We start from the raw sequence: 23,377 nt of genomic DNA on the forward strand, positions 1-23,377 counted from the left end.
ACAACTTCGACCAAGATTTTATGCCCAAACAGAATTATCCTTTTTTTTCGCCCTAAACAATAGTCTCCATGTTCTCCTCAGCCTTTGGTCTTCTTCTGTACTTTGTATCTCTGAATTCTTGCCCGAATTGCTAATCAAAATGAAGTGTTTAGATGTCTATTTATAGAGATTTCGTTTATAACTGAAGGGACACGTTTATTTTAAGCGAGGCCGACTTGTATGACTAAGTGTAGGTTGGCTCACTGCTAGGAATAATTTTCTTAACTTAAAAATTCAATATCTCACAAACTATTGGGAGTTGTGGGGTAAATAAAGGCTCGTTAGAAAGAGGAAAAAATCATCTTTAAGATGGTCTAGGATCCATTTTTAAAGGATGCCTCCAAGGTGTCCAAAATATTTTTTCTTTGTGATTGTCCTTATATTTTATGCATAAAAAGTTTGGGACAGCGTGAGGAATGTTTGGGACAACGTGGCTTCATTCTTTGGCTTCTTCATTGTTATCAATGTCATTATAGGATCATAGAGTTATTATGTAGAGTGCAACATCCATGTAGCATGACACATCAACAATGTCCTTCATATACTAACGCAGTCATAGCGATGTAGTGATATGTCATAGGTTCCAAGGTAGTCTTCCAATCATTCTCATCAAGTGTGGTCCACATATTTCATCATCATGGTCCACATAAGTCATCATGTAGACATGTCATAGCATGATTGACACTTCATCATCTTAAACAAGAGTTGTAGTCATCTTCTGACATCTTCAAGAATATTTGCCATCCAATCATCGTTATATCAACGATCAACTATTGACATCAATGACAACCTAGATTAACATGTCATTGCATTTATTGTTCTATCTTCAATTATCGTTAATGAATGGAAAGACTAACTATAATTGGAAATATTTATAATTGAAGTATTGAATTGGGCTAAATTAATTGATATAGCATAGAACAATTTGAAAATTAACAGAAGTTGTTGGGAAATTCAAAGTTGTTGCAAGTTGTTGGGAAAGTCGAAGTTGTTGGGCAAGTCAAAGTTGTTGGAAAATTTGTTGGGGTCAAAGTTATTGGAGAAGTTGCAGGGTCAAAGTTATTGTTGGAAGGTCAAAGTTTGTTGTTGTAAGCTATGTAAGGAAATCTCATCAAAGTGGAAGGTTGACTTTGTCTTGGAGGGGTCTTAGGTCTTGGAATTTGTCATTTGAAGATTCTATAAGAAGAGAAGAATTATTGGGGGTTTTCCTCCCAAGAGGAGAGGTTTTGGAACTGGCTAGAAGCCTACATTTTGTGTCCTCTTGTCTCTTGGATCTTCATTGTTTGGTAGTTGTTTGATGACAGAAAACACAGTAATAATCAAGTTAAAGAAGAATTTAATCAAGTTAAGTAAAAGGACATCATAAGAAGTTATCAAAGTAAGAGAAATCACCTAATCCAGTTGCCCTTAGATTTCTCAACGCGAGGTATCTACTTTTTGAATCAAATTCAAATATTTGTTGACCCTCACTCTTTGTGTCCATCATGGTTGTGCTCATGGGATCTTAGCTTATTGGGGGACTTGGAAAATATTTGGGATCGATATGTTTATGATTTATATATGGCTAGCATAAATATGTGTGTGGAGGAGGACATATTCACATGGGATGGAAAACAAAAAAGGATCATATCATGGTAAAGGAGGGTTCTAATTATATCTCCCCTGCTCATCATTTCATTGAGCATTATGGATGGTTTCAAGGTTTGGAAGTGGAACTTTCCACTAAAGTTAAAGTGTTTTGGTTGGCTGGCATGGCAAGATAAGATTTTGACGTGGACAAACCTATGTAGGAGGGGATACAAGGGACCAACAAGATGTGGATTATATGAGATGACATATGAGGATGTAAATCACCTATTTTTACTATGTCTAGCCACATGATCTATCTAGTATGGCATAATGGATATCATTGGGGTTAATGTGGAATGGAACACCGGATCTTTTGGTGCACGCTTGCATGACTAGCTCGCAAAATATAAGACAATGTGCACTCTCCCTTTTTACATTATATGAGGTATTTGGCGTTGTAGAAATGCAAGGAACTTTGAGGGATTTCCATTGGATATCAAGAGGATGTGTATAAATATTGTTGCTTCCTTCAATGAAAGTGGGCCAATAAAGAAAACAAATGTTGCGAGATGCACACATCTCACAAATATTTGGAGTTGGTACCCTATTGATTTTTTGATGGAGCAACATGTTCAAAAAGTTGTTTGAGTTGGGTTTATATTGTCTAAAAGAATGGCACATATTATCTATTTTCTTGGAAAATGGGTCAGGTTCTCATACTCATGTGGATTTGATTGCCCTCTCGGGCGTACTATTTTGTGCAAAGTTTCTCTCCATTTAGAAAAATGACATATATGGTGATTCCAAAGTGGTCATTGATTGGATTTAGAATCGGTCAACTTTCGACCCCTCATTACAGATTAATTGGATGAAGAGAATCAAGATGTTGTTGGATTGTTTTCATGGACTTAACTTTTTCTCATATTTATAGGGAGCGAAATGGTGTGGTTGATGCACTATCAAAGGCCACAACTTTCAGCCTGGGATGATATTTTATAAAGATTTTTGCAACAACAAGTTCCATATGGCGAGGAACATCCACATTGCTTAGTCTCCTATTGAGACTGGAATCAGCCTATCGGTTTTGTTTCTCTCCCTTTCTTTTAGTTTTAATTTTGTAAGTGTAATGTGGGGTACAAATGTTGTAACATCTAGATGGGCACTATACAAGGACTTGTTCCCTACCATATATGGTTTTGTCTTGTTGGGATTTAGAAGGATAATATATTTTGGTACAATTGCACAAACATGTATATATGTACAGGATGTGACGACTATATTTTGTGGTCATGACTATGGGTATATAATGGGGAATATATGAACATATACTATATGTATCAACTTTTTACTTCTAATAGAAAGCTAATGTTTTTCTCATATATATATAATTCCACAAGGGCCATGTACTTGATCGCTGAAATTGTTATCTCAGTGAAGGAACTCTCACCAAGCAATCCTAATAGACACATTTTAGTTCCACACAAGTTTAGATATAGACATCATTGCAACTTGGTGCATTGACTTTTATTGAGAACAATAAATTTAAATTTTAGTAACACCTCCCATAATCCCCTAAAAATATAAGTGACATGGTAGGTGTTGTTACAATTGACCATATTTAGGGTTTTGCTTCAATTGTTGAAGGTTTTGAGCTGCATGGGAAAGACAACAATGTTTATAGTTAATTAGAGGTCATGTTTGGAACATTGTTTGCAATGTAAGCTTGTTGTTTCAATATGGATGAAATTTATGCAAACTTTTATCTTTGTGATTTCCATCACTTTAATCCACTTGTTTTGGTATTGTATGGAGATGTGATCATCTTTTTAGGAACTCCTAAATAGCTCATAATGTGGTGTCTAAAGATTTTGGACCATAAAGTTGATATGAAGGATGGAGGATTTTGACATGTTGGTCATGGTCCATGATTATGTCCCTTCATATTCATAGATGGTCAATCCCTACCAAAGGGGAGATTCAAGATGTTGTGATAATATATTGCTTTGTTGGAAATAATGAGACATCCAAAACTTATAGGATTTACTTTGTAGCATAGCAAAACATTGTGGTGAGCCAAGATGTGATGTTTGATGGGGATGTATGGTCCTCTAGATCATAAGTATCCCTTATGATTGAAGGGAGTGAGGAGGTTGTTGTTCCATAATCTAATTCAAAGGTAAGAGAAGACTCGGTTCTAGGTGTAGGTGGGGAGAGCTTGAGGAAAGATGCAATTTTACCCTCTACTTCAAAGTGTCAAAAGCCAATATGGGTTACTCAAAGATTTTAGGATACACAAGAGCATGTAGGAGCCCCTAAACTTGAATGAGAACAAGCATGCCTCCTTGGGGATATTCCAACCATATTGCATTAGTGAGTTACATTTATGAACATTCTAATTCTTTCGAAGAAATGTAGTGTGAAGCATTAAAAGGAGGAAAATGATATTTAGATGACAATTAAATTTGAGGAATCATTAATTAATTCTAAGAATAAAATAGATTTAGAAATGTAAATGGAAATTTTAGTTGAGATCCAAAGGGAGAATAGTAATGTTGGTGAAAACACTTTCCTTTGGAAGAGGGAATGTTAGCTTTTGGTTTTCTCCAAAAGCACTTACACCATGTTAGTGGCATCTTCATGTGATATGGAGTGCATGGTAAAACCCTAGCCCCTTAGTTGTATCTCAGATCTTTTGATTTGACAGTCGAAGATCTTTCTAAAGGTGGTTGTTTGACCTTGTACTTCGTGCATATAAGCCACACTCTTTGATGGGGTGGCTATCTTATGTGGCATTGATATATTCTACGTGACATGTGTGTTGAGGAGGTTGCTTGATTACATGGGTGTTGGATCTACCATCACGAAGGAACATTGAGCATTAGGAGGGTGCTTAGCACTATGATCATGAGGATCATTATGCATGCCATAGGACGATGAACATGTTACTTGAGGACACTTGGGTTGAGACAAAATAGCTTGGATTCGCATGTGGACTTGAGACACGTGTTTAGAAGGGACATTAGAGCATTGGATGCTTGTCTTAGAGAGTGATTAACCTAGTGATGAGAAGCACTAGACACTCAGGGCCCCTAGTTGGAGGGTGCACGAGTTGAAGAGCTTTATCTTAAATTTTGTTCACCTTGGAAAGAGAGTGCCTCACCTGGAAATGTTATCTTGAGGACTACATTAGGTTGCCTGTGGACATAGTTCATTTAACTATTATTGGCATCCCTCACCTATTCTATATAAAGGGAGTTTTGAAGAATCTAGGGCAGTTAGCATTAGATAGATTCTTCTATACTTGATAACAGTTTGTGAAATGATTTTACTATTTATCTTATCTTGATCTTCTTCTTATTATGAGTGTGTGTGTTTACTTCATAAAACTGTTACCAAAACAAAGAGACAAAAACACAATAAGTTGGCATTCTGCCAGGGCCAAAACCTCTCCCTCTTGGAGAGGAAAACCCGCACATAATTCTTCTTATAGAGATTTTAATTGACGAACACCAAGACCATGACCCTTGACCTATCAAGCCACTCCAAGACCAAGACAACAATCCTCTTCTTACTGTCGAGATCATCATCATCATTATTGCTTCACCATGATCATCATTGTTTCACCATGACTACCCCTTGAGATCACCACTAAGATTATCTCTACACCTTCATCGAGATCATAACCTTCAAGAACGAGATCATGACTATGATAGGATCTTGACTGCACCTTAATGTAAGTCGAGATAAAGTGTGTCACTATGAGATCCTTCCATCATCATTAGGTTGAGACTGTGATCATATCTGTCACTGTCATCACTGCTCCTTCTCATTATGTCGAGACTGTAATAGTTGAGACTGTGATTATCTTTGTCACTGTCATCACTACTCCTTCGCATTATGTCGAAACTGTAATATCCATCTGAAAACTGATAGACTCCTTTTTCAACTCTAACACTGCAACATAGTCTTCATACGAGATTCTTGTTTATTACTTATCTGAGATATCACTAAGATTATTAGCAAAATTTCAGATGTACCCAAAGTAGCAGAGGTTTATGCGAAGTTCTAAAACCCTGTAATCTTATCCAAAAATCTCAGATGTATCTGAATTCCATCCCTACTTCCACGCAGACCCTAATGGGGTATATATAGTGGTTCTATCTCCATAAATAAGCTGACTTGTATTGTTGAACCGATGTTTCTATTATTTGAGCCAACTTGACTACCTTCTAATTCAATTTCCAAGCCGATGTGACAGAGAGGATGGTGTCTGTCATTTGGAGGGCTGTTAGACACTAAGTTGACCCATTTTCATTACATATATGCTCAAGTAGAGCTATTCAATATAATTTTGACTCTTTGACTTTCCTAGACCTATGGAATGAGCAAGAAACTCATTCATATTATTTATAAAAATAATAATTCTTTTTCTTGACAAGTACAAAGATCAAAATTACATTAACAAATACCGAACCTAGTTACCCTTTTCTTCAACACTCTCTCTTAACTAGGGAGGTACTTACAATGGTACTTGGTTATTCTCAATCTGAAGAATTTCTTATAAGAAGAATCAAATTGGTAATCCCATTTGTATAGCATCATATCAATCAACAATGTCATAGTGCAGGACCTTGACTAACAGCTCCATCTCTCCATGATACCATGAGCTACAATGTTGGTGAGACCAATGATTTATAGACACCTTCATCATTGTCTCTCAAGGTACATACCCACCCGGGTGTTCACTGAGTATGACCCTCTAGGACTATTCTTATCTTGGGTTTCCAACCCTCAAAGAATATCGTTCCTCTTGGTTACTCTTATCTTGGATGCCCTACACATCCTCAAAGAGTATCGGATAACAAATGATTACCCAATCCTCCCATTCTTTCTTCCCAAGTGAAGGCAAGAATGTTGTGTCTACCCTTCCATTCATGGCCTTTATCTAGACTTACGATTGTTAGTCCTGGTCTAGTGCATGACACATGAAATGGAAAAACACAATGATAACTCCTTTGTAATCAAGGGTGATCTAATTCAAAATCCATCTTGATTAGGGACCTGTTAGATCTCTCTCTTAGTTATACATCAGCTACTTCTTCTTCATGGGTTCTCAGGTGCTTGATCAACTTCTCTACTTGATGTCATGAAATTTAGTTGAGCTTCTTCCTTGTAGGGCAACAAACATCGATCACTTTCCCTCTCATTCTGTCATGTCATTCCTTTCTTCATGGAAAGTGGCCTTCTTGGCATACATTTAGAACTTTGTTCATATGGTGACTTCTTTTCTCTCATGCTTCTTTCACTTTCCTTCTTACTCTATCATGTCATTCCTTTCTTCATGGAAAGTGGCCTTCTTGGCATACATCTAGAACTTTCTTCATATGGCTACTTCTTTTCTCTCCATGCTTCTTTCAGGAGTTTCCATCCATCGCATGAATGTTGGTTGTACTTGTACTTACAAGTCTTGTTTTAGTAGCCCTACATGAACTCATCCAGATATTATTCAAGAAATCAAAACATCATATTAAATTAAATCATACCTTACGAGATGGCTCTTCATCATGACATCTTCTTGTATGTATCAACATCCTGCACACTTATTGACATATCTCCCAAAGATATCCATTGTCAAGGGTCTTCATCTTTTTTAGAGTTTCATCGAAGTCTTTATATTTTTCTGGGAGATTTCCTAGTCAAATCTTCTTGGTCTTTTGAATGTTGATTGCCTTCATCATGGTTGCATATCTCACGATCTCTTCCTTCCTCACACATTCCATTTCCCAGAGCTTTTAATCAGAGTTTATTAGCCAACTACCTCATACTTCATATGAGGACATATTATGTTGATTTCATCTAGTTTGACTTATGCCTTCCTGCATTCTTTCAAAGGAGAAGATCATTTTTCTCTTGATCATGCTTCTCAAGATAGAAGTAATGATCCATTGTTACCTGCAACCATATGACATGACATTATAATATTAAATACAAGCATACATACCTCATTTTACCTTTAGGTCATCTAGGCTTCTTCCAACAGCTTCCTTGATTGAATAGATCTTCAATCCCTTGATCTGCTTCATTTCATCACACCATTATCCCATGAATTCCATAAGTTGGAGTTGATGAAACACTTTCTTCCTCTCTATATTAGTGAACCCTCCGATAAGGATTCCTTCAGAGAATCTTGAGGATCTTGCATATCCCTATCTGGAAGATGTTTCCTTTTTGCCTTGATGTATGATGAGCCTTTTCCTGGATGACATCTTTCTTTCCTTCAATGTTGAATGAGATTCCCAAGAGCTATATCCTTCATGTTTGACTGCCATGGATTTTTTCCCTTTTTGTCCTTCATGATTCCCATGGTGATGTCACGAGCTCTTGCTTCTAATGCTTTCATGATGCCATGATGCATCTTATTATCATTGTCATATCTTATAACACAAGATATAGGAGCTTATGATAGGATCCTTTTGTGAGGGATACTATCTTACTCATAGGAGAGATTTGATACTCCCTCTTTCCTTGGCCCTTTACTTTAGCTTCATCTTTCGGTGATATGAGCTTCCAAAATCTTTTTATAGCATTGAATCTTAACTATACTTTTTTTGTCTTTGCTTGCAAACCAACCTTGCCTATCTTTTCTGCACATGGTTGAATTCCTTCATCCTTTAATACTATAGATTGCAACTTGTCTTTCTCTATCTAGCATAGAGACCACAAATTGGTGAGTGAGGTAACCTTCTTTGTTCATTAATATTTGTTACCTTGCTCATCAATGATGACTACCTTCTTATCATCTTTCCTAGATCTTCATGAAGTTATTCCTTCATTCTTTGATACCTTTACTATTGTGTAGGTCTAAGTGACCTTCTTTACTTTAATTTCCGAGAGTATATCTAGCATTTCATATATCTCTCTTTATGTCTCCTCTTCTGCTATTTAGGTATGAGAGGAATTTTGAGTGATATCATATGAATCCTATGAATCTCTTGATGGATTCAAACAACGATTGACATTCATAGACCTTTTCATAGATTTCAATGAATTCTCTTTTCTATGAGGATTATGACAATCCTCCTTATTCTATGCAAGGAATTTTGATTATCTAACCGATTTATAAATCCCCTTGCAATCATGAAATCATTTATCCAAATCTGATTATAAAATTGAAAGATACTTACTTGGTGTGTCAAGAGGAGATCTTCACCTTGATGCTTCTTTTTCTTGAGTTGCCCATCATTAGTATCCTTTCATCACGAATTCCTTGGAGACCTTCTAGCACCATGACATTAGCGGTCTTAACATCACTGAAACTGCTTCATGACCTTCCCAATTCATCTTGAAGGTATTTTTGACTTCAACATATTGTTGACATTCTAGTGATACTATGTTCTGATCCAAGCATCATGCTATTGAGATCATAGTCATAGACAGAATTTGAGACTGTGACAAGTATATTGATATGTTATTGCACTGAGACAGTGATGCCTTATGTGCATAGAGTTGTGTAGAGATGCAATGTGTATAGAGCCCAAACTTGTCACTGAATAACATAACTAAATTGTGGGTGGCACTGTATAGATGGACTATCTCATCACCGAAATTGCCTTGATGTAATAACTATACTGAGACAGAGATGTAATCATGGATTGTGAGAGGTATTCCTTGGATTACTTCTGCAATATATATATACTTGAGACTATATTTTATGGCATGGAAAAAGTTCAGTGATCAAGAAGTGAGGATCACTTATATACTCCATCAAACTTAGCATGGGTTGAGTGCATCACTGTTATTACTGAAGATGATACTCCATGTCTATTGTAGACCTTCTTGTTGTATACTTGCTCCTTTAATCCTTTCAACCTGCTTTGATGTCCTTGAAGACAGATCCTTGTATGTCTCTTTTGTTGCCCTTGATTTGACTTCAGCACCTTAGTCTTGATACCATGTTGAAGAATCTAGGGCAGTTAACATTAGATAGATTCTTCTATACTTGATAACAATTTGTGAAATGCTTTTACTATTTATCTTGTCTTGATCTTCTTCTCATTATGAGTGTGTGTTTACTTCATCAAACTGCTACCAAAACAAAGAGACAAGAACACAAGAAATTGGCATTCTGCCAGGGCCAAAACCTCTCCCTCTTGGAGAGGAAAACCCCCACATAATTCTTCTTATAGAGATTCTAATTGACGAACACCAAGACCATGACCCTTGACCTATCAAGCCACTCCAAGATCAAGACACCAATCCTCTTCTTGTTGTTGAGATCATCAATGCCATTACTACTTCACCGAGATCATCATTGTTGCACCATGATTGCTCCTTGAGATAACCACTGAGATTATCTTTGCACCTTCATCGAGATCATAACCTTAAAGAACGAGATCATGACTATGATAGGATCATGACTGCACCTTAATGTAAGTCGAGATAAAGTGTGTCACTATGAGATCCTTCCATCATCATTAGGTTGGGACTGTTGATCATCCTTGTCATTGTCATCACTACTCCTTCTCATTACGCCGAGACTGTAATAGTTGAGACTGTGATTTTCTTTGTCATTATCATCACTGCTCCTTCTCATTATGTTGAGACGGTAATATCCATTCGAACACTAATAGACTCCTTTTTCAATTGTAACACTGCAACATAGTCTTCATCCGAGATTCCTGTTCTATTACTTGTCCGAGATATCACTAAGATTATTAGCGAAATTTCAAATGTACCCGAAGTAGTAGAGGTTTATGCGAAGTTCTGAAACCCTGTAATCTTATTTGAAAATCTGAGATGTATCTGAGTTCTATCCCTACTTTTGCGCAGACCCTAATGGGGTATATATAGTGGTTTTGTCTCCATAAATAAGATGACTTGTATTGTTGAACCGATGTGTCTATTATTTGAGCTGACTTAACTGCCTTTTAATTCGATTTCCAAGTTGACATGACAGAGAGGATGGTGCTTGTCATTTGGAGGGCTGCTAGACACTAAGTTGACCCATTTTCATTACATAGATGCTCAAGTAGAGCTCTTCAATATAATTTTGACTCTTTGACTTTCCTAGACCTATCGAATGAGCAAGAAATTCATTCATATTAATTATAAAAATAATAATTATTTTTCTTGACAAGTACAAAGATCAAAATTACATTGACAAATACCGAACCTAGTTAACCTTTTCTTCAACAGGAAGAGCATTGAGTTGTAGTAATCATGTAGAAGTGTGTGAGAGTTCAATAGATCATTTGTACCTTGAAGATGAACTTGCTTTGAGTCTTTGTACTTGTCTTTGTGCAAGGAAAGAAGGTGCTCAGGTTTGCGAGAGGCAAAAGATAGAGGAGACTTTAAGTGTTAGGACTTCAGTCCTTTGGTGAGGACCTATGTTTGTGGCAAAGAAACCCTAAAGGGTAGTTGTGTGTGGAAATCTTAATGAAATATCGAGTGGAGTGTTTATTGTTGACGATAGCTTATTATGGATCCTTTAATGTGGCTAGATAGCTTGGTGGTGTTAATTTGGCAGTTCAGTGACAAATTCCAATCATGGGACGAGATTCCTTTTTCGAGAGGACCAATTTTGAGAATTAAAACCCACATGTGCACAAAAGGATAGGTCAGCCCAAAAGATAAATTGGATACCCATGGATGGCTATAAATACAAGTCAAGTGACCCTCAATTGGACATCATCATGAAGCATTCTTCTATTCTCTTCTTTGGTTTTGGCTCGCACAAGTCTAAGGCAGTTTGCGGAGATTGGCTTACACAGATCCAAAATTGCAAGGTTCGAAGCTCGCACGTGTGATCTAGGGTTTTTGGTTCCCATTCACAGGCATGCTACAGGGAAATTTTGATTGCAACCGCAGGCTTGCAAACCTATGCATGTGGTTACGCACGACACTCTCTTCGTGCGGTTAAGACCTAAGGTTTGAATTTCAAAGTTGATCGAAGCTTTCGTTAGTTGACCGCAGAGTTCGGCAGTTGAGAGCAGATAGTGACAGTTGATAACAGGGTTTTGAATCAGGGTTTTTATTATTAGCATTGTTGGGTTCATCTCATGGATGTTATTTAGTTGATTTTGTTGGATAAGTTTATGGTTGAAGATATAAATCATTATACTCTCATTCGCTGAATCATTCAATGACAATCTAATAAGAAGAAGAATATGAAAAGGTTTTCCTCGTAGTGGGTTTTGCCCTAGTCTCCGACCAATCTTGGTGTCTCTATGTGAATGATTTTCTTCTATTATTCCGTTATGTTACATTGCATTGATTATGATTTTGTTATTTCTATATAATTGCATATGTTGTTGAACAATTATGAAAATCTAAATAATGATATGATGTTATAGGGTGAATTTAATATGAAATGAAGAAATATAATTATCTAAAGCAAAAAACAATATAACCCTAAGAAAAATTGACATGGAATCAAAGTTGGACTGAAGAAAAGTCATTAAGATCACCCCTATGAAGACACATTTGATGGAAGTACGAGAATATGGAGGATACCTAAAATAAGGCTAGGGTTTGAAAGAAACCCTAGGCAATTTGGTTATTTGTTTTTGATGGATATTATGAGGTTAGGGTTTGGAAGAAACCCTAGATTATGACAAAGATTTCAGATATGCAATCTAGAAACCCTAGCTTTCTCAGTGTGAAGATGTTCTAGCACTTGTGACAAATTTGATGTAGCTCTAGATGGGATTGTCTCAATTAGGTTTGGTTGTTGATGAAGTTGCTTGAAATGTTGAAGGCAACAATGTTATATGGTCAATGGACAGTCATGACTCTTGATGGTTGGTTCAAGAGGGAGATGGTCACCCCTCATTGAAGATAAGTATTTTTTCAATTTAAGTTACTCCTTTATGTATTTACTCTCTTTTAGATTTATTGATTTGATCATGATTATACTTCCTACATGTATATTTGGATACTTCTAACCTCCTAATGAGATGTGATAAGTGGATCCTTCTTGAGGATCATCTGAGGTGTAGGAAAAGATGGCTAGTGCATGAAGAGAAGAGCTACAGTTGCACATGACAAGTAAGTGATACAAAGTGTAAAGGAATTTGAATGTTATAAGGTATGTATAGTATATTGTTTCAGCTGCAATATTGGATGGCAAGGTAAACCCTAAGGTATGATGGGAATATCACCTTCATGAATGGCTCATATATGAATATGAGAGTAAGTTTGATTATGGTACATGTGATATATATTGGTACACTTGATATTTGGCAAGGATCTTACATTTTAGACATGATGAATTTCCCAGATGCATTGACTTTGATATATTGTGATTTGATACTTGTGATAAGCATGGAAACTTTAATAATGAAAGTGTAAAAATAAGATTGATATTCAGGATCTTCTTGTTAACCTTGTTTAGATTTTGATAAACCTAGTAAATTGGACAATGTGATAAATCTGGATGCCCTGACTTGATGGTTGAATAATATGATAAAAAAGTAATGTAGTGATTATAATCCTTGAAGTATGATGATACACCTATCAATTTCCCTATTCATATGACTCAAACCCTTGATGAAAGTTTGATGGCATGTTCATATGCGATGATTTAATGCTAACATGTTATGACCATGATGAATATATGTTTTAGAACCTGATATAGTTTGATTTCATGATCTAATAGTTCTGCGGATGCATGACAGTATTATGATAGACAGATTGATGTTTTGATTGATGATCACTAAAGTGATTTTCCTATTCAGAGGAAGAAACTCTCCATAAGATACATACACCTATTATCATTTGCATTAAATGTATAGAAGATTCTTTATTGTTGAAGATAGATTTTTTTTGGACATAAATAATCAAATATATGATGTTGCTAGCAAGTTTTGGTCTAAGAATAGAAGGTTTCTCCCAATCTAAGCCCCAACTGCTGGGAAAAAGGCTTAGCAATGTGGTTATAGGCCTCTCAACTGCACGGAAGAAGGCATATGGGTGTGATTATGCATGTAGGTCACAACAACTGAAGCCTTATGCACGAGATCAAGAGTGCACTTGGAGAATGGCAGTGCTACAGATATGGAGCAGACAATAGAAAGTTCTATGAATAGGGAGGTTTGAATGTTCAACATATTATAGAAAATGTGAATGTGTTGACTAAGCTTGCATTTGCATGGAACTAGAATATACATAGTAGTATGACATTTTGATTTGATCATTGAAGTTAGTATATGACAGTGTTTGATAACAATTGCAAGGGTTTTACAAGATTTGGCTTATTGGCTTGACTTAGTAGCAATATTGGCTTGGATAATTGATGATGTTTTAGACCTTTGACATGATGCTTGATAGTTCATGGATATGTTTTGGCTTATGGATTGTTTGAATTCACAGTGATAACAAATTAAGATTTTGATTTGATAACTGATGATTTGCCTTGATGACAGTGCTATGTGGGCATAATGACTTTCAGAGATTAATTGGTATTCAATAGTGATTTTGTATTGGCATCATTGGCTTTGGCACATTGGTTGAAGTAAAAACAGTGGTGATTCAGGATGCAGTGATATCACAACGAATGGATGAAACTTAAAACTTATCTTGGGTGTATGCATTTGTATCTAGTGACAAAAATAATTCATATTATGATTATATGGATGGCATGATGAAGTTTGGCATTACTTAATAACAATTTGTTGACATAACAAAAAACGAATTCATAACTTGGTATTTAGATGTGAACTCTACCTGACACTTGGTCCGAAGAGTTTGTTACAGTGATATTGGCGGAAACCTTTACGACTTTGATATTAGTTTTTATTTGGCATCCAAAGCTTGATAAACAGACTGAATTGATTTGATTGCACAATATTGATTTGTGTGAGGTTGAGTATATTGGTTTCATCAATATAATGTTTGCAGATAGCATTGTATGGTTTGAAGCAAGCTTCCCGAGCCTGGTATGTCTGCATTAACAGTTACCTAGTGAAGCCAGTAAGATGTGTCAATCCAAACCTATAGGTGTAAGGTATGGCTTTGATTTTGGTTTAATATGTTGATGGTCTATTCCTGACAGGTAATGAGCCTCTGATGATCAAAGTAAGAGGGATTTGGCCTCTCAAGTTTAAAATGAAGAATCATGGCATGATGAATTACTTTCTGAAGTTTGGAAAAGAAAATCTATATCATGAAGCTATTGAATACTTTTTGGAAAGTGGATCCTTGGACGCTCCGATTGAATTTCAAGAAATTATGAAGAGATATTGTTGAACCTGACTTGGCAACCAATAGTTGATTGAAGCACAAATGTTCCATGTGAACACTTGTTTATATATATATATATATATATATATATATATATATATATATATATATATATATATTTTGCATAGAATCTGAGTCAATTCATGATTGAGTCTCTTCATTCACATTAGGTTGTTTCCAAGCTCACTTCGAGATATTTGCATGGGACGATTAATTTTTGGTCTAAGACATTCTTCCTCTGATATGTGACTGCATGGATGTACTAATGTTGTTTCAGATCGTTATTGATGAGATGAACACATCTGGGTGTTGCCTTAGTATGAGATCTGCCATGATATTTTTGGATGAAAAAGTTTGTAGCTTTGAGCACGACCGAGGTTGAGTGCAATGTTGCTAGCATTGCTAGCTATGAGGTAGGTTGAAGAAACTCTTTGGAGACTTATTTTGAACAGGTTCTAGACGTGACAGTGATACATTGCAATAATATAGAGTGGGATCTGATTGGCAGAGAACCTTATATATAGTTGGGACTGAGATATCTTCATATATTGAGTCAGTGTTGTTGTACGAAACAAGCTTAGGCTTGTGGTTGCCGCCTCGGTGAGAGGGAGGATGAATAAGATATCTTATTTGCGATATATATTTGTTCTAATATAATATTTGATTTGATGACCTGCATGAATAGGAGACTACTGCTATTGAGACATTATGTTTGAACTCTTCAATGAGTTGTTTAAGCCGGTACCAGATATGAGCACGATAATATGTTTCTGATCTACAGAGAGCAGGGTTGATCGAGAACACTGAACCAGCTCTTCCCCCCTATCTGAGCTCCTAGGGTGTGGAATTGAGATGGAGGGCTCCTAGGGTTGAGGAATCTATGGACAATAGGGTATCACCTCTATATGTTACCCATAGGGTCGGAGATGTTGCTCCTCTATCTTGGTCTATGCAGAGTATACCCCAGTTGGCATCATAACCACAAGTTAGGCTTGTTGGGAATACTACTCCATGTCTAGCTAACAGGTTGAGAGAGTGCTTGGAGGTATACACCCCATGTTGATTATGATGCAGGTGTTCTACCACGTGACTATTGAGTGTCATTCTTGGGAAGATCGACAGGCAATAGGATGGTTGTGATCCTTTTTTGGTAAGTGGTATCTTGCCTATTGCTTTACATCGGGTGAGTGTCATGTAGGACCTTCCCCACTGTCATGGACATGAGGTGAGAGTGTCCAATAGGATCTTCCTCATTGTCATTAGATTCTGAGTTGAGATGTGCTCCCCGATGTGGTTCCAAGTTGAGCAGGGCTCCCTGGTGATAATCTCTCTAATGTTTCCCAGGTAGTAGCATTGGGCTCCCCACTAGCAGTGATTCCAGGTGGTAGCAGTGGTTCCTCGATAGATAGAGGATGGTGGCTTAGGTTCCCCTCTGATGTCCAATTCTTCTTTTAGATTCGAGAATGTTCAACATATGAGCAGAGACAATCAAGAGATGAGCAGAGGTGAGCTAAGATGAACAATGACAACATTTGATGACGGGACACTTGTGATGATTATGTGATGTTGTTGGAATTTCTCCCAAGCTGAGAGGAAGTGTTAATTTGGCAGTTCAATGACAAATTCCAATCATGGGACGAGATTCATCTTTTTGAGCGGACCAATTTTGACTATTGAAATGCTCAATTTGAACAAGGCAAAGTGTATTTTTGAATTAAATTTCACACGTGCACAGAAGGACAGGTCGGCCCAAAAGATAAATTGGATACCCATGGATGGCTATAAATACAAGTCAAGTGACCCTCAATTGGACATCATCATGAAGCATTCTTCTATTCTCTTTTGGTTTTGGTTCGCATAGGTCTAAGGCAATTCGCAGAGATTAGCTCCCATAGGTCTGAAATTGCAGGGTCTGAAGCTCGCACGTGTGATCTAGGGTTTTTGGTTCCCAGTCGCAAGGCATGCTATAGGGAAATTTCAGTTGTAACCGTATGCTCGCAAGCCTATGTGTGCGGTTCAAGGGTTTTAGTCACACGCACGACCCTCTCTCTGTGTCGTTGAGACCTAAGGTTTGAATTTTACATTTGACTGAAGATTTAGTCATTTGATCGCAAAGTTTGACAATTGACTGCAAACAATGACAGTTGATCATAGGTTTTTGAATTAGGGTTTTGATTATCAGCATTGTTGAGTTCATCTCATGGATGTTGTTTAGTTGATTTTGCTGAATAGGTTTATGGTTGAAGATATGTATCATTGTACTCTCTTTTATTGAATCATTCAACGAAAATCTAATAAGAAGAATAATTTGAACAATATGAATATTGTTCTTTCTATATAATTGCATAAGTTGTTGAACAATGATGTAAATCTGAATAATGATATGATGCTATAGGGTGAATTTAATATGCAAATGAAGAAATGCAATTATCTAAAGCAAAGAACAATATAGCCCTAAGAAAAATCAACAGGTGGGACACCTTACTATGCCTTTGTATTGATGGTTAGGGTTTATTATTGATGGTGGATTCCCTAACTAGGGTTTGGAGGAATTAAAGAGTCCTAGCTTGTGATGAGTTTGAATGGCTATCTTGTGTCACTGTACAATAAGTTGTTAGTATGTAATTGCAATTTCATTCTTATATATATAGCGCTAGCGTTTGGAGGCATTAAAGAGTCCTAGCTTGTGATGAGTTTGAAAGGCTATCTTGTATCAATGTACAATAAGTTGTTGGTATGTACTTGTAATTTTATTCATATATATATATATATATATATATATATATATCCCACTTGCATTTACTTATGAAGTGCAAATAGTTTACAAAGGTTTGTGAATCTCTATGGAGCTCTTACAAGACAAAAGTTGTTTGGACTGGTATAACCCTTTGTGATGCATTTCGTGGGTGGTGGTTCAACAAGCAAGTGATATCCTTTGATGGTCTGCCATACATTTTAATCTCATGGGGTTGGAGAGTTAGAAATTTCAAGGTTTTTCAAGACTGTTTCATACCCCTTTACTTACGTGCAGCTTAGGTGGCAGCTTTGGCCAGCGAATTCAAGACAGATCCAAAGCCAACCAAACAGAAAATCTGATTATGGCAAATGCTAAATTATGACACCCCGTGGAGGTACTGTGATGGCACCAGTAAGAGGCACCCTCCTCACTGCGACGTAGGAGTCATCCTCTACTTTAGTCACTCTCACTTCATTCACTGTCACAATGATCTAGGTAGTGGCTCAAACAACAAAGCCGAATTTGCAGCTCTATGGTGCCTGTTGGAATTGGCAAGGAAAAAAGGCACCCCAGATTACAGGTTTTTACAGATTCTAAATTAGTGATTGATTGGACAAACAAAAAGGAAGAGATCTCCAACATCGGTCTCAATTCACTACTTAACATTCATGTTTTCACGAGCTCCTTCGACCAAGTAACTTTCTGTCACATCCTTTGTGAACTAAACTTGGAAGCAAACGGTCTCTCAAAGGATGCCCTTGCACTCCCGGTTGGATTAATTGGGCTTTACGAGTTTGCAGATGTTGTTGAGTCCGATTCCATCGAATCCAAGCTCCCTTTCTAGCAGCTCTTTATGTTTTCCTCTCTTTTGATTCTTGTAACAAGCACATTATAAGTTGTTCAATGTCCAGGTTCTTAAAATTTTCTGGGAACCAGATGCTTCCTACAGAAAGTACTAGACTTGATGTTAGGAAATTTCTGACTTGATATCATGAATATCAGTTGGTGGACAGCTTATGTATATATTTTACTTCCAAATATATACAGTTTTCTTCTTTTGAATATATATATATATATATATATATATATTGCTTGTGTCCAAACTTTGTGCACTTGCTTTTATTTTTTTCTTTGATTTTCAAATTAAATTCTCATGGTGGATTAATTCCAGGGCTGTTTGGTATGTTGATTTCTCATGAATAGTTCCCAGATATTGTTGAATGATTTGACATGTCCATAGAAGCTAAGAGGGCATATTTTCAGCTCAAACAATCTGGTGTTAATGAATTATTTTCATATTTGTTATAAGTCGGGATTTGTGCCCTTAGGGCTGGAAACATAGTTCCTTCGAAATATAAATCTGCAGTGTTTATTTTATTGGGTTGTATTATGTCTTGCTTGAAGAAAAGTGAAATATGAATGCTGTAATTTATTTTTCCGATTCAACACTGGTGCTGAAAGTTCACAGCAAATAGATGCAGGAAGCCTCAAGGTTGAAATGAAATTGCTGAATTTGAATAAGCAACAATTTTCTTTAAATTTTCACATTTTTTATTTGGCCATGCGTTTGATAACACACAAAGCCCTCAACTTATTAAAGAGCATCGTGCTCCCTAACAGACCAGGAGTCTCTGCACTCTCTTTCCCACATGGGAGAAGCAGGGAATGCCCAAGGGAGCAACTCATATCTGCCACCAAAGTTCCGGGACTGTGCCAGGGGTTTCCAAAGCCACTCCCATCAGAAAGGGAATGTTTTGTTTCAATTCCCAGGTTCCAAGAAATGGGAAAAAACATTAGGAATCTGTCAAAGAGCATCTAGGCGCTCCCTAACAGACCAGGAGCCCTTACACTGTTTCCTGCATGGAACAAGCAGGGAACACCCAAGGGAGCAACTCAGAACTGCCACTGAAGTTCCTGGAATGTGCCAGAGGTTACCAAAGCCACTCCACAATAATGTTTTGTTCCAATTCCCAGGTTCCAAGAAATGGTGGAACATTAGGAAGAAGTCCCCCATCCCCCTGGAGTGGTTCCCATGCAATTCTGCAAGAACATTAACTAATGCATATAGTATTATTCCACTAAACGATGGGTGCTTTTTCCCATTGTAACAGAATGATTCCATTACTTTTACAATTTGTAATATGAATGGAATGTATATAAGTTTTCAGTGGAAGTTAAAGAGAAAAAAAAACTCAACCAGCTATCTTGAAAACCATCTCCTCTTACCCTAATCAGATCACAAAAAGGTCTCCCTTCGTTTACTGAAAAGCTTCAAAGAACAAAGTGGCATTTGAATTGGAATCCAGTAATAACTTAATATTGTGTGGATTATTTCCAAAAAGCACGTTAGGCATGCCCCCAAATTTCTTCAGCCTATCATTGCAACACTGCAGAGTTGTATGTTACAATGATTACAACTTAAAGAACTTCATTTATCAGGGCTCTTGTGAGATCCTTTGGTAGTCCCATTACACTGTCAATGGATCCAACCTGCAATTACACATGCTTAGCTACAGATTCACTGAAATGTAAGAGAAAATGTAATCATATCAGATCTACCAGTTACTGCCACAAGAAGACATAAATGAAGTACTGTCTATATGATAACATCTTCACAGTTAGCAAATAATTAAAATGAAAATTTTACCATTGCTTCCACTAATGGAGAGGTTAGTGGGTGTTCAACAAGCAAGCCACCTGCTACCTTAAAAACTGTTCCCTCCTTGATCTGTTCCAAAAAAAAATCCCCTTTTTTCATATAACAGCACAAAATAGCATTTAACTTGCTACTTATTGTGTTTAAATCAAGGACTCAGAAAATGCTCAGCTGACCAGGCTTTCTACCACGTCGTCTGGAATTGGATGGAAGTAGACCTGTGACAAGAAGAATAACAAAGTATAATATTAGAATATTTGATGAAAGAAACTTCTTTTGAAATGTGGACTTAGAAAGATCCAACCATATGAAATACGAGAAACAAGCTGCAATTCTGATAATGACAGATGGACATGGACACTGGCTTTGTGTAATTTAATAGCTACAAAAACTAAATTTTTTAATATACCAAAGTTACTTCAGAACATCTTACCTCAGCTTTGTCCCATCCTCCTTTCTTCAACCCTGTCTTGAGATTTGTAACCATTACCGATCCTACAGTGCATGCAGGGGCCCTTGAATAGCCTATATCAATGACCAAAAGAAAGAAAATGATTCAAGTGAACATGGAAAATATATGCCAAGCATATCAATTAAATATATGCAACGCAGTGATTTAAATCCAGAAGACTCTTTCAAAGTAAATGAATTGTATTTTTTTCAACATAAACTGACAGAAGTTTCTCTTCCTCGATGCTTGTCATCCAATAGAAAATTATTTCCAATGCTTATGGTAGATGAATATTTAATAAAAGAAAAGAACATACTAAATCCACCATTGTTAGACCTTTTATGAATAGCCGTGCCTCCTCCTCACTGGTTGGCTTCTCCCTAATAACGCCTTCATGGACAACCACCTAAGCATCAATTTAGCTATTTATATTAAGCACGAATAAAAAAAGCAACAATCGTAAATAAAGAGCTGCCAAGAGGTAACAGAAGAAAACAGCCATCTTTTGTGCAATCTAGTTAGTTGTTTGTGTCTACTTACAGCCCCATCAGATGACTCAATTGAACAGTTGCAGTAAAAATTACTATGTTAATGTAATAGGTGACACAATTATGAAGCCAGTTTCACAACAAATTGCTGAGTGTTGAAAACCTTTAGTAAACAAGCTGGAAATCATGTGTAAGTTCATGACTGTAATTCAAAACAGCACGGTAGTCATATTCAATTTGCTTAAACTGTATAATCCATCAAATCAACATTTCCTTTTTAATTCACTTCCGACATTTTTTTTGGGAGAAAAAGAGCCTTATGTGACACCAGAATCAGTGGCACGTGGGCATCACAGAGGCAATCTTCATCTAAAATTATAATTGGCACAACTTGGTTCACGATCATTTTCTGGGCTGATGTCAAGGTTGCATTTGATTTCATTTAAAACCTGTTTGAGAGATTATCCAGTTTGCAGATACAGATAGCCTATGTTTGAAGGAAATCTAAGAAAATATTAATTCTATTGGAAATACTAAGAGGGGGTGATTCAGTGTTTCATTTTTCTTACAATCTAAGTATCACAAGCATTAACCAATCAGATCATATGAAGAGTACGCGAAATATGTGAACAATTTATTTATTACAAGGGAAGCTACAACTTCTGGTTTACCAGCTACAGCTGGAAGGGCTACACTGTGACGTTCCTATTTAGCAAGTTTTGCTAAGTAATACATTTTTGCACAATTTTGATATTTTTGGCATGTTTTGACTTCGGAGAAAGTGGGTTAGGAGGACCTCACTTGACATTTTGATGGAGGCTCTAAACATAGGAAGAGGAGGCAAAATTAAAGAGTATTCGCACTTGTGGAAAGGAAGAGAGGGAAAGGAGTTCGATTTGTGGGGCCCACATGAAGAGAGGAGGGAAGCAAGGATAAATAGAGGTGGAGGGCCTCATTTTGGGACTTTTTCCAAATTCAGAATTGAACCCTTGTTCGCTTGGGCTGCTGAGTCAAATTAACATCGTGCTGTTCAGCACAAGAGATTTCCAGGCGGGAATCCCACCTCCTTTGTTGGACTTGAGTGCCACCCTAGGGGGTCTCTTGCTACATTTCAGCGTTGTTCCAGGGGACTTACTGAAGTGAACAAAGTTCCTTCTTCAGATTAATTACTCCAAAAGACTTGGAATATAAAGATATCCATGAGGATACAAATATTATATATTAAATGTATGAATAAAATGATACAAATGAGAGTGAGAGGTCTACTTATATACTATGCAGGTGTCTCTTCATGGAGAGTCACATCTCATTTAGACATGACTCTTCAACCTAATTACTAATTAAGTAATCATTATTAATTATTGTCATTTACATGATTTCCTATATATTTATTCATAACATTGCCTTCCTCCTCAAAAAGCTTTGTCCTCAAAGCTTGTCGATAAAAAAGGCTTGATCTCTTTTTCGGGTTCGAATGTCTTCTTGTCTCGGAACAGTCCTCTTCGTCGATACAATTTGATATGATCTTCTAAGTAACAAACAAAATTGTTGTACTGAAAAGGAATCAGAGCATCCTAGAATAATCTTTTGTGGAATATTCTGATCACTAGAACTTTGTAATGACTTGTCATCATAGGACTAGATTGAGGTTACATCACTATTCTCTGGAACATCAGTTTGTTGTTTCTGCTCTGAACGGTCCCAATACATAGCTTGGTTGAGTTGTCTACTCTCATGATTCAGATGTCGATAGGGAACCTTTTTGGTTTGACTTTCCCTTATTAGGTGTGTGAATTTTTTTTTATTTACTTCAGGAGACGATGTTGTTGAGTTGGTTACAAAACCTTCACTTGGGATGTTTATCATCTGAACTACGACATCTAAGTGTGTCGTTTCTTCAACTGACTTGTCTTCTTGAGTTGTCATATTCACTGGATCAATGTTCGTTTTTTCTTCAACTTGAATTTCTACATTTGAAAATTTTGACGCTTCCTTTTCAACAAGTTGTTGCCCCTTGTTTTCCAACAACTTCTTATCCTTCTTAAGCTTCTTAATTTGCGTTAGTAATTTTTCACTATGGTCTCTAAGTCGAGAAACTTCCTCATTCTTGTCAGCGATGATTTTGTCAACTTCCTTTTGCATATTTTGTATCGCCTTTTTACTTTCTTGAAGAATTACTTTTGAGATTTCTTGTATGT

The 23,377-nt window shown here is 36.7% G+C and overlaps 1 protein-coding gene across 1 annotated transcript in view; it reads right to left on the reverse strand.

Moving 5' to 3' along the window:
* Positions 1-19,820: 19,820 nt before the first annotated feature.
* LOC149259772 (uncharacterized) overlaps positions 19,821-23,377 on the reverse strand; it is a 78,385-nt gene continuing 74,828 nt past the window's right edge. Inside the window, exons 3-7 of the mRNA XM_089455156.1 lie at positions 21,028-21,097; positions 20,674-20,765; positions 20,417-20,458; positions 20,232-20,312; positions 19,821-20,074 (exon numbers count right to left, since the gene is read on the reverse strand). Of these exons, the coding sequence (XP_089311282.1) occupies positions 20,003-20,074; positions 20,232-20,312; positions 20,417-20,458; positions 20,674-20,765; positions 21,028-21,097 (357 nt within the window). The 3' untranslated portion in view covers positions 19,821-20,002. The remainder of the gene's footprint in view (positions 20,075-20,231; positions 20,313-20,416; positions 20,459-20,673; positions 20,766-21,027; positions 21,098-23,377) is intronic.

This window comes from Pinus tabuliformis, chromosome 6 (assembly GCF_031772625.1).
Source record: "Pinus tabuliformis cultivar Carrire ecotype Pingquan chromosome 6, CPIR1, whole genome shotgun sequence".
Classification (NCBI taxonomy): domain Eukaryota; kingdom Viridiplantae; phylum Streptophyta; class Pinopsida; order Pinales; family Pinaceae; genus Pinus; species Pinus tabuliformis.